This window comes from Ictalurus furcatus, chromosome 29 (genome assembly GCF_023375685.1).
Source record: "Ictalurus furcatus strain D&B chromosome 29, Billie_1.0, whole genome shotgun sequence".
Classification (NCBI taxonomy): domain Eukaryota; kingdom Metazoa; phylum Chordata; class Actinopteri; order Siluriformes; family Ictaluridae; genus Ictalurus; species Ictalurus furcatus.
Window position 1 is genome coordinate 13238419 of NC_071283.1, and position 12594 is coordinate 13251012.

Sequence of the window (12594 nt, forward strand, 5' to 3'; positions counted from 1 at the left end):
ATTGATTAATCCAGCTGTATGAAACTTTAAACCAATTTTTTTTTTTTTTAAATAATCTGGATTGCATTTAGGCTATAATTTAATTCTAGTTTTAGTTTTACACAAAATGTAGGCCAATAAGGATTAGGTCCGATTAGATTAGTGCTAATCCGGGACTGTTAATCTGGGATTTGTTTACATTTTTGTTTAACTTTTTAATTTGTTGATTGATTGAGGCATTAATTAAAACGGACAACTCTGATTAAAACAGGTTAAATGGTTAGAATAATTTAGCAAATGACGAAAATAGGCTAGGATATACTGCAGTAACGTAAACAGTTTAATATACTGCATATTCCCCAAAGAACATCTCTTCTAATTTAAACTTTAATCAAAATTTATTTCTTAATCCAGTTTAAACTTTAAACATTGTTTTGAAATAATCTGAATTGCATTTAAACCTTTTTTTTTTTTTTTTTTTGACTGTAAACTTTGGGTGGGTTGCACCAAGGATTAGATTAGCGCTAATCCAGGATTTGTTAATCCGGGATTTATTTAAATTTGTGCTAGTTGTTTAAACTCTGATTTAAAGAGTTGTAATTAAATGTGCAGAATAACATTTATATAAACTATGCCTAAAATAGTCTAGCATAGACTACTGTAACATAAATATTGAACTTTATACTGAAAATGTTCAACTTCTACCCAATATTTTACCCTTTTAGACATTTAATTAACATTTATGGAAGGAGTCTCCGGTGTCAGTTTGTGGTTTCCACTTTCTCTGTAATATGAATGACATGCTCCATGTTTGTTTGTTTGTTTGTAGTCCTATTAACTTCAAGAAACCGAATGAAAGAGACGCTTGTGAGGGAATGACTGTTTATAGCTGCTATAAAGTAAGTTCCACAACATTAAATGTAACTATAAACGGCTAAAATGTACAAAACTAGACAGTCATTGTCCTATTAAAAAGGGTACAGTACGTCTAAACGCAGGTTTTTTCTCCAACCTGGCAACCTGAACTAGTCATTTTCGCCGCAATTCTGGGTTGCCAGTTACAACTTTTTAACGTACAAGCTTACTATTTTTAGTCCCTCTGGAATGTAAAAAAAAAATGTCTTTAACGTAGCAATTTTTTTAAATTAACACCGAACCCAGTGTAAATTATTGATCATTTAATATGAGTGCATTAGTTAGGAAGAACTGTGTACATGACATGATATCTGTTTATGAATATTTAGTGGGTCTTGTGTTTATAAGTAGATTTCATATCTACAATTTGGAAAATGCCAACCTGGCAACCTTGTTGCTGAGTCCAAAACAGCAGTTTATCACAACTGTTACACTTAAACACTTAATTAAGATGTCTGTTCCACTCTGATTGCTTTTTTAAACTCCAAAAATAATGTTCAGTCTCTTTACAGCCTCCTACATCACCCAAGAATGACAAACACATAAAACTGTGCAGATTTATAACTCAGTCATACACTATTTATGACTCATCGCAGTGTTAAATCTGAAATATTATCATATACAATACACTTTGCCTTAAATCACAAGTTGTGCAGTATGTGTATTTGTATACAAACTACACCAGGGGTCTATTTTGGTAGTTTTCGGTGTTTATTTACAAACCAAAATAGTGAAGGCACAAAAAGTAGAAGTATAAACAGACATAACTCAAAAGTAAACATTACAGGCTGTAATTTGACATTTGTTCAGCAAAAAAAAAGCTGCGAAAGTTTTACCCAGAATTCATTTCACCATCCACATTTCTGAGTCTAAATCCAAGAATAACGTCTTTCAGTTTTAAAATCAGATGCTTAACTTAACCCGTGTGTGCGTGTTTTGTTTTTATTAAACCAACATATGAAACATAATAATAATATAATAATCTAGCCTCACAGCTCCAGTGCAAAACCTCAGAAAAGAAATTTACTCAAGAAACAGAACACATTTTGCATTGACAGCTCACTTTGATGCTCTGGAAACAACATGGCGTTTCTTTAGATTTATTTATTTTAACTTATATACTTGAATAACATTTGAGCAAATAATATATAACATGTATTTATGTGTGTGTGTGTGTGTGTTAGTGCAGACTTGGTCAATCCACGTAGTCGAAGTCTTCGGGAATCTCGAAGGCTTTATTCAATCGATTATCATCCAAGCTGAACTTTCTCTTGGCCCATGCTTTGATAGCAAACACGTTATCTAGGGGATATAAATTTATTCACTGTATGTGATTCGCAATACTGGAATGTTTGCCAAATATTAGACAAGTCAAGATCAATAAGACAGAATAGCCATGTCACAAGAATTGAAAGAATTGTTTAGTTGAAACAGTGAGAAATCTGTAGCTGAGGTGGACACAATCCACCTGATTCACGCACACACACACACACACACACACACACACTCACACACCTGTTCAGCTCCTTAAAACCCAATATAGTGCAGATGGCCTAAAATATCTAATGGTCTAATATATTGAGCAGTTTATTGCTGCAGTCATGTGCCGTTCGATTAAGAAAAAAATGAAGTGCATCAGATCGTACCAGTGCATTCTGAAGTTTACAGCAACATCGACTCAATCCCACATCTAACAAACTTCACTGGAGCTACAATAATGGAATGGAATGGAATGGAATGGAATGGAACAACGCTTAGGGCGGAGATGGAGCTCCTTCCAAAATAGAAATAAGGTCAGGTCGACAAGGGTGTGTTAAAAACAATATCAGAATGCAGCTTTAAGTTAAGTGTTTGCCAAGCTACAATGACTCCATGGCTTGCCAGGAACAAGATGGATCTTCTGACCCAACAAAATGTAAACATTTCCAAAGAGGGTGTATATTAATATAAACGAAAAACGAAGCAGCGTTCGGAATACACGATAACACAGCACGTGCGTCACAGATCCAGCTGTCACGGTAGCTAAGAAAGCTTCACAGTCCTTGTTAAACCTTTATCTGTCTAGCTAACAGCGCTTAACAGTATGCACTAGGGTTAACATACTATTCTTACACTATTTCCATCTGTAGTATGCCGATTTGGGACGCAGCCCAGGGCTACTGGCGTAAATGTTGTAGTGTAGATGAAGAGACGACGAGTGTGTGTTGCACGTCTAGTTATGTCCACTGGGAAACTGTTTCAGTTCCTGGATTAGTTCCTGAAAGCACACAGTTAGAAATGGGAGGCTTTTTATTTCCTACAGCTGAAACTTACCAGTCCATCTGGACACGGCTTCCTTCGCTGTAACGTTCTCTTTGCCTACAGAAACAAAATCATTGCTCATTTTTAGTATTTATTTTATACTATTCAAATTACAGTCACCATATTTTCTGTATATTCACTGTATTTTTTCATGCCGGAGTGAGTCGTACCCTTCTGAAATTCTGTCTGCTCAGTGTTCACTATATATATATATATATACATATTTTTTTTAAACGGGCAAATGTATAAGTCCTCTGTGAGCAGCTGTACTAAGGAGGATTTTGTGAGGAGGATAATGATTTCTTCGTGTGTGAAACGGAGTAGCGATGCACCTGAAATTCTACACAATGCTGGTTTTAAACTGTACTAACAATTTGGGGTTTAGATCAGACTTTATCTTATTATTGTTATTATTATTACTATTAAGAAAAAGAAAAACAACAATTTTCTTCTCTCTTCATATTTATGATATACTTTCCTTTTCTTATCTTTATTTATTTCTTTTTCATTCTTTATTTTAACTATATATATACATACATACATACATACATACAGAGAAAAGGTACTCAAAAATAAAATAGTTAAATAGGCAAGTAATTTATAATAATAATAATGCAATAAACAATAGCAGTGACAGAAAGATTAAAACAATACCGTTTAAAAAGTTTAATATGATATATAAAGATATTTGTGTAACGTTTAATCATATATTATTTATAAAGATAATACTCTACATACTCTACTTTATTTCAATATTACTCATTATATTATAATAAAACAAATAGAATATTACTATTTCCTATTTTCTAGGAATGTTCACAATTTGTGTCTTTATTTATTGGCAATATAATACGTTTGCTTCTTTCTGAAAATAATAAAATTGATCGCCAGTTCGACAAGGCATAAACGGTTAGGCCTGAACCGATCGTCTTCTATTTGTTTCGTCATAGTCTCACAGAGAGAAATAATACAGAACATATCCAAGTCTTGCTGAGATAGGACTTCTTGCAGGCCTGAAGCACTTTTCGGCTTGACTGAACGGCATTTTATTCGCTTGTCGCAGCTCGATGTTTTGTTTTGTATGGTTTCGCTGCAGTAACTGTTTTGATGGTAGTTAGGTGTTGTAGTTCAAATCTTTAAATGAGGACAAGTCGAGACACGCTGAAGCTCAGGTGGATAAAAATGCCACCTCTGGAGTGACCCATTGTCTTGGACAGCCAGTAAAACACAATTCAGCCGTGTTAAACGGTGTATAAAAGTCCAGACCAGCTTCTATAGTTACTTCTAAAATTGTTTATAGACATTTAGACATCAGTGCTATGAACGTGACGTGTCCCGGCCATTCGAACTCGAATGAGGGCGTGATAGCTGTGCGATATCGGACTGCGGTTTGTCTTACACCGGGTTGTATTTGATCTTTCATTCGCAATAGTTGATGTGATACAGCATAACTGATGACAAGCTTGATAACTGGGTCACTGTAAAGTGAGTCATTTCTCATATGAACTCATTTCTTTCATCAGAACCCAAGTAATTAGGCAAAAGCACACACTAGCATTACAGTAAACGTTATCACTTTCCTTCCAGCTGTATGGTGAAATGCTTTACCAGAAGAAAAAAAAAAAAACAATGCGTGTGCAAATATACCCACTACAAAGGTCAAAGCACGGCAGAATAAATTACTCACATTACCATTGATCACTTTTCCCCTTAGATTAAACCGTGTTCATTTTCAAAGACTATGTACACAAGGTCTAGGCATACATTTTTCACAATAAGTCACTTTCCTGGGATATCGTAAATATCGTGAAATCCTTTTATTCAAATAATTAGGTTTTTTGTTGTTGTTGTTGTTTAAATTTTGTGCTTAAATGCCAACATTTGTACAGACTTTTATTTTATTTTAACCTCTTCAGCATTCAATATTTCTAAAGCAAAAGTAAAAACAAAATGTATTACTTATTAATACAAATAAATGATTGTTTTTCGGACGTTAAATGAAGTACTGTACTGCTGGGAAATTGTTTGAAATCCTATACGTCGTGATACATATAGTGTATCGTTAATACTTTTGTTTATTCGCCTAAACAACTGGATGCCTTTAAATATTTCTGGATACAGAACCTGACTGACGTTTGGACAGGGGGTCGTGTCTCTTATGTGTGTAGAGAAATGTTCTGTGTTCACTTGTTTCATGGCAAACTCAACAGAAAGAGTGAATCACTCAGACACCTGCATGAGAGTTTCACGGGCGTGGCCGATGCAGCTGATATAACATCGTTTGTGTGCCTGACCTCGTTTGTGTGTTTTGTTTGATTATCATGGTCAAGGCAGGGTGGCGTATGTACACGTACGGTTATGTAAGATGAGGCGAGAAATTAAAAGGAAAAAAACAACAACATGCCATCATGAGCCACCATGGCGTGGATCCTGCAAGTCTCGTTGTGTCAGGGAGCGGAGTCACCCTGAACCAGGCCACGCCCACCGGGACAGAAAGGCGTAGGATAAATTCGATCAGTCAGAAGGACTTTGGATTGATCATTTGAATTACTCATCGTTCTAAGGGGACGAGTGGAGCCAAACCACGGCAAGAAAGACAATATATGCCACCTACAACATAACGGAGCGAATAAGTTTTTCCTTTAATCCGTCAACTGTGTGCAGAATCTTTCAGGATTTGGGTCAACTACACTCAAAGTGCTTATGTGCTGAACTTGATCTGCGTTCTGTACTTACGCATTTCCTCTACCACTTCTGGATCGCACTCTTTATATTTCTCCAGCTCAGCACGCAGGGTTTCTCTCTGCTCTCTCAGAGACGTGAGCTCCTTATGAAGAGTCGCTCTCTCCTCCTAAACACACACACACACACACACAAAATTGTGAGATAAATGTATTTTAATTCGATATATTTTGATTCGATTCACAATACCGGCATCACGATTTGTTTGAATTCAGTCCCAGAATATTTTTGAATAAAACCTGAACAAAGAAAAATAAAGTACGGTTTAATACAGTAATCAAAATGCACCAAAGGTTCACCATGCCTTAAAAATAAATAAATAAATACATTTATAAATTCTCCCAAAATGATGATTATATTTTGAAACATAGCAGCGCCTGAGGCATCATTTTAACAAGAAATAGAGCTCCAAAGTCGGATAAAATGACCATGTTTTGCGACTTCTGTTCTCGAGCGCTGTAGCTCGCAGTGGCACGGGACTGGTGTCATTTGAAAGCTACTGAAGAGACCTTTTTAACGGTTACATGGCCTTCTAACTGTATAACGCAGAGTATAATGCGTGTACGTTGTTGTGATCCAGAGCCATCAGGCCCAGCACGCTCTCTCTATAGTTTAACTCTACGGGTTATATTGAGACCTCTGGTGTTCAAACAGTGTAACTGCATTAGATGCATAACTAATAGAATGCTGGTTTCCATGATGTGAAAGGCACATTTCCACGATGCACATCGTCACATACGGTCATCCTTCCATATTCGTGAGTTTAACGTTGGCGGATTTGATTATTCAAGAGTTTTCGTTCAGTAATGAAAGGGAATTATTCTGGAGTTTTGCAAAGTTTAGTAGGTCATAAACGCTATAAAATATAATAAGTGTAATAAGTGTAGGGCTGGGCGATATATCCATATAATATCGATATTGTGATAAATGATTACGCGATACACTTTTCTGAGATATCGTTGGTATGGTGATTTATTTTGTACTTTTTTTTAATAATTACAAATTCAACGGTACTGAATGGATGTCGTTGAGTGTACACGTTTCGTGATACGATATTTTCGTCATATCGCCCAGCCCTAGTACGGTGTATTGTGGAGATATGTTTTTTTTCCACATTTGCGGGGGTCCTGCGCCCCAACAATAATAACCGTTACGCCCTAACACAAAATATTACAAATGAAAGGATTCAAAGCAAGAATCAGTAGGAGTTATGGGACTGGAGTATGGGTTGGAGGTATAAACAGTTAAAAAAACAAAAACAAAAAAAAAAACTGAGGGTAGTTACATTCAAAAAGCTGATAATGAAGGAACATGTCTGTTAAACCAAACACAAAAAGTCCCAGTGGTGTAAATTTCTAAGTCTTCTTCACTCCTAAGGGTGTGCAAATTTTTGCACAGTAATGTTACATTTATCACACCTGTCTGATTATATAACTCAATGCTGCAGACACTAGCAGAAACCGCTAAAAATGATGTACAGCAACAAATCTCCCTTTCCCCGGTAATCCTATTAAATAAAAACCACAGTAAGGATGTTTAAAGGGATTGTCATCAGGGATTTGAAAGACCAAAGCTAAAACAACTTAGAGATTAAGTAGAGCGAGTCGTATGGCAACGAGTGTGTTACAGCACGAACATGTCAGATTAGTGAGCGCCAACGGAGCTCAAGTTAACTCGATGAAATCTTCGTCTTATTCAGCTGCGGTTTTTTTTTTGTTTGTTTTTTTTTTTAAAAATCGAATCAATTAAATGATTTGTCTGAAAATCTGATGATGTTTTAGGTCACATTTACGCAGAAATATAGAAAATTCTGAAGGGTTCGCAAACTTTCAAGCACCGCTGTATGTATAAAAATCAATCTTAGAATTGATAAATATCATACTTTTTATATGCTATAATATAACGTGTAATGTTATTATACACTTTAACATTGTTGTAGCATTAAAAAAAACATTCTTTTAAATCTATTTGTTGTTTTTACATACTGGACTGTAAATGATGAGTATTAGCGTACACTAAATTATATTATAGTGTAGTATAGTATTATATAGTAAATATAAACAATATATACTATATTATATTATACTATATAACAATAGGTTATAGCTGAATGAGTGTGTGAGTGTGAGACAGGGAGCTCGTACGGTATCTTGTCGTCCCTCTTTGGCTTTCTTTACGGCCTGCTGAAGAGCCGCTCGCCGCTGCGTTCCGTCCTCGTGCTGCAGAAAAAGATAAAGGACCTAAATATTCTTTTCATAATCAACAAACATTCAAAATCTACCTGTAAAGAATAATACATATATGTACACAGTTGGATCCAAATGTAATTACAACGAAAGAAACCCGGGTAATCTGACTCCGGAGCGGCGGATTCTCAAGTCAGACTGAATTTCGTCCAGATCTCTTTAACATTCGCGTGGTCTCGATTGAGAACACGTACGGCACAAACCGCAGAAATACATCACTAGCAAAGTTTGGAATTCAACGTCCTCGAGGGTATAAAATCCACACATACAGATACACCCAGAAGAAGATGAATGATGTACTGAGACGCTGTACAACGCCAAGAGCTGTGTTTTAAAAGCTTTAATACCGAGCGGTGAATTAATCTCGCCGTGGAGACTCTTAAAGGTGCAATAAGTCGATTTATTACTTGTACAGATGACCAGAAAGATACGTAGAACGTGATCAGATATAAAAGGTTTAAACCGTGGCATTGGCAGAAGAATCCCGAGAGGGCGTAGATCCTGGGGGCGGAGCTTCGTGAACATGGGCGGGAACGAGAGGGGTGGGCTCAAGGTAAAGTAAAGAAACATGTGCAAGTTGAAGACACCTACTTAATCATCGGAAACCTAACCTTGAAGAAAAATCTGACCTATTGCACCTTTAATATGGAGGGAAAAAAAAAATCACTATACATATATTAAACATGAATTTAACTGTAGGAAATTCCCAAATGTAGAAAATAAATAAACAATATATATTTAAAAAAAAAAAAAAAAAAACACTTTTGGTGTCTGGTTTAAATTAGAGCAGCATTAAAGGTGGGGGGGGGGTAATATTTATGGGACATAAGATGTTAGAATAAATAAAAATCCACAGCGGATTAAAGAGCAGCAGGAAAACTTCAGATCTTCAGATCACTTCTAGTTAATCAGATCTGTAATATACAAGCGTACAGCGAATAAAATATTTAGCGTACAGTTAAATAAATAAATAAATAAATAAATAAATAAATAAATAAATAAAGCACCATATCTCCACGTCCATCCTTCAAACTATATATTAGCGTTCGCCGAGAGTGAATGGTCAGTGCTGAACCTGCAAGACTTTTCTCACCAGTTTCTCCAGATCGTCCAGTTTGCGTTTGCGGGCGTGAAGAGCTTTACTGGGAAAAGCCCAGAAATAATTCGAGGTTCCGACTCTCTCCGAGTCCACCATGTTGTCGTCCACCAGGCTCTGCAGCACTTCTTTCACTGACATGGGGGCTGCACGGGACACAGCGCCGCATTACAGACAGCGTTATCAGTCCGGTGTTTATTACGTCCGTGTTGTAAAAAAAAAATAAAATAATTCAAATCAAATAAACGGATTGTTGAACCGTAAACGATGCAGCCGAGGTGGACAAATCTCAGATTCATTTGTGTCACACGAGGCGTCTTATTTTGGGTGAATTTAATGGAAATAGCTGTTAATAAAGACTCGTTACTACGTACTACGGGTGACGGGGCCTTTTCTTCTTATGCTCCAAAACTGTGGAACTCATTAAATCTGATCTTAGAGAAGCCGAGTCTTTTAGTGTGTTTAAATCTTCTCTTAAAACACATTTCTTAAGGATTGCTTTTAGTTGATGACTTTGTGTTTTCTTATTTAACTAATTATTATTATTAATTGAAATTGTATTTTATTATTAACTGTTTTTTTATACATGCCTATATACTCTTATGCAAACACCCTTTAGAGGCCTTTTTAAAATGTGCTATATAAAATAAAGTTTATTATTATTATTATTATTATTATTATTATTATAATTAACCCTATAATTCTGCACACTATACGTTTCATACAGTCTAATATCTCATATGCCATGATAACAGCTAAGACATTATCATGACACAAACAGTTTATATCAGGAAATCCCTCTAGTTCAAACAATATAAAAGACCTTATCTTAGAAAAAAATGATAATAAATCAAATTTTCTATACAGGCATCTTATGAGTTTTGGGACTTTACTTACTGATTCCTTTGGTTTTTGGGGCGATTTTTTCAAGGTCCTTTAACTGAAACACGTCTTTCTGGTGGAGAAAGAACAACGCAGTTTCACCAACAACTCCTAAACAGACATGTGCTGATGATCATAATCAGTTATCTGATATATTACAACATTTAACACGCACAATATTGTTATTACAAACACTTAAAAATAGCCTCTCTAGCCCTGAACTCCAGTCAAAAAAAAAATTAAAAATCGCTTGTCCTCGACACGGACAGCGAGCTTATAATTACTCAGCTCCGTCTGCTATTACAGTAAACATTTCTACTTTACAGTTTACTTTTCAGTGAAAAGAATGAACTCATTTACCGTTTCAAAGAATATCTCCATCATACGGCTTCGTTTCTCCTCCAGACTTAGGCCTTTCTTCTTCGACTGTTTGGAGGAAACAAGGCCAGTGAAAATGGGATTCGGTATACGGGCACATCACTTACATGGACAACAAATACATGTGTATATGTATCTATTGAAATATTCTGTGCATACTGTATAGGAAGTACTAGGGCAGCACGATGTCTAGAAATTTAAGGACAAAAATGTAAGCGTTTTATGATTGAACTCTTTTTACCGGAGTTTTTGCGTGTGTTCGGCACTGAATTTATTTGTGACGGCACACCCCATAGTAGCGGTTAATGTCTCATATGAACGTAGACACTCAGGACTTTACGAATTTGCAGTTTTTCCCTAAGTATTTATTTTTTTTAATGTTATAATTTTATTGTGGTATCTCTCTGCTCCCTAGCAGCTAAACACAGTCACGATACTCTATACACAGAAACCCAACAGTCGGTCCCTCCGGGATTTTGCGAACACATAAAATAACAAGCAAACTCCACAATATTCGGACGCGCTTGCACTTTTTCAAGCCCAAGCCCTCTTAGCGTCACGAGCGTCGAACATGACTACAGCTAAAAGGTCTCATTTCTCAACAAACAGCACTGTGAAAGACCGTGCTAGACAATTTTGCACAATTGCAATTTCGCAAAATTTTGAGAAGCAAAACGAAAAGAAAACCAGCAACAAAATCCAACTTTTTTGGCCACAACAATCGCAAAAGAACTCACGGAAATCCTGTACGGACTGGCTAAACACAGAGTCACGTTACTCTACACACAGAAACCCAACAGTGTCCTCACTGATCTTAGAACAGACTTGCGGCGATAAAATCATTCGTTTTGTTTATTCTGATGCAGATTGGAACGACAGTGTACTGCGAGAAAGGGTTACATCATAATGGATAAGTTAGAAGGGACTGTGATGTGAATACATTTCAGATTTCAGGGTGTATATGCGGATACGGCTCTGGATCCATGGAAGACGAACGAACAAGGAGGGGGACGCTTATAAATTGTTTGTAGTTTAGCACATTTAAAATAAATATGCAGTTTAGGAAAAACACTACACGCATGAGCGAGTTAATAGACATTATAATAAAATACAGATGGTCTTTAATAGTAGTGGGAGAAAAGATTTTTACACGTGTTCCCGCCCGGTTTCGAACCGAGGACCTTTCGCGTGTTAGGCGAACGTGATAACCACTACACTACGGGAACCGAGCTGGAAATGAGGCGGCCACTTCCGGTTTCTAAACTTCATTACACTTCGTTACACTCATATTTATTTTTTTTTACAGAGATCCAAACGAGTGCATTTCACCGAAATAAACCATTTATGAATAAATGAGTAAATTTACCAGTGGCTGATTATTATTTATTATTATTATTATTATTATTATAGCAAAGCTAACCAGCTAACCACAACAAACCTTCATGTCTACGTGGCCAGATCAAGCTCTTCCTCCTTAAACCGAATATAACGACCACAGACACCATTTCTAGCAGACCTACCATTTTCTTAAATTAAGTTCAACGAAGTTCTTCAGTCAGAAAGTCAGAAATGTTGTTGTTATTCCCGCCAACAACTGAAAACAGCGTTTGAACAGCGTGGCGATTCCAGTGCGCATGCGCAGTTCCTCTTACAACTTTCCCCCTTGTATTGTCTGTCAGTCTGATTAAACTTAAGTAGCACTTTTATCACTATTCAAGGCTCGAGTTGTTGTTTTGAACGCATACAAATAACATCCGTCTAAAAGCATATATTGTCCATGAGCTCGTTCTTGCGTTAATTGAGATGTTCAGTTTATTTTAAAGTTCATTGCTTTAGTGCCCTCTAGTGGTCAATCTTGTGCAGTACTCTTCTTCAGACACAAGATGGCGGTGTGACTCATCACTTTCTCTCCCTGCTTACTGAACCTGCTGTGTATGTAACAATAAATAAAACAGTTCCTTTCCGCCCTCTTTCATAACATCAATTTAGTTGAATTAGATGTTAGTTTGGGTTCAATGTTTGTGTTTGTCTCATGTCAATTCAATTTTGTGTGTC

The 12594-nt window shown here is 36.3% G+C and overlaps 1 protein-coding gene and 1 non-coding gene across 2 annotated transcripts; both read right to left on the reverse strand.

Annotated features, from left to right (window-relative positions):
- Positions 1–1573: 1573 nt before the first annotated feature.
- Positions 1574–12290, reverse strand: mnd1 (meiotic nuclear divisions 1 homolog (S. cerevisiae)). Its single transcript, XM_053619337.1, has 8 exons — positions 12060–12290; positions 10522–10587; positions 10177–10234; positions 9277–9425; positions 8082–8156; positions 5932–6046; positions 3208–3252; positions 1574–2196 (listed from the first exon to the last, which is right to left on the reverse strand). Exons 1-8 carry the CDS (start codon positions 12060–12062, stop codon positions 2090–2092), a joined length of 618 nt encoding a protein of 205 aa, XP_053475312.1. The 5' UTR covers positions 12063–12290; the 3' UTR covers positions 1574–2089.
- trnav-aac (transfer RNA valine (anticodon AAC)) lies at positions 11693–11765 on the reverse strand. Its single transcript has one exon. It is a non-coding gene; the product is annotated as a tRNA-Val (tRNA).
- Positions 12291–12594: the final 304 nt, after the last annotated feature.

Bases quoted from the DNA above. Each gene is read 5' to 3' on its own strand.
- mnd1 (XM_053619337.1), bottom strand. The intron at 8,157-9,276 runs GTGAGAAAAGTC...CTTTTTCTGCAG, and splicing joins TGGACGATCTGGAGAAACTG to CACGAGGACGGAACGCAGCG. The intron at 6,047-8,081 runs GTACGAGCTCCC...GTGTGTGTTTAG, and splicing joins AAGAGGGACGACAAGATACC to GAGGAGAGAGCGACTCTTCA.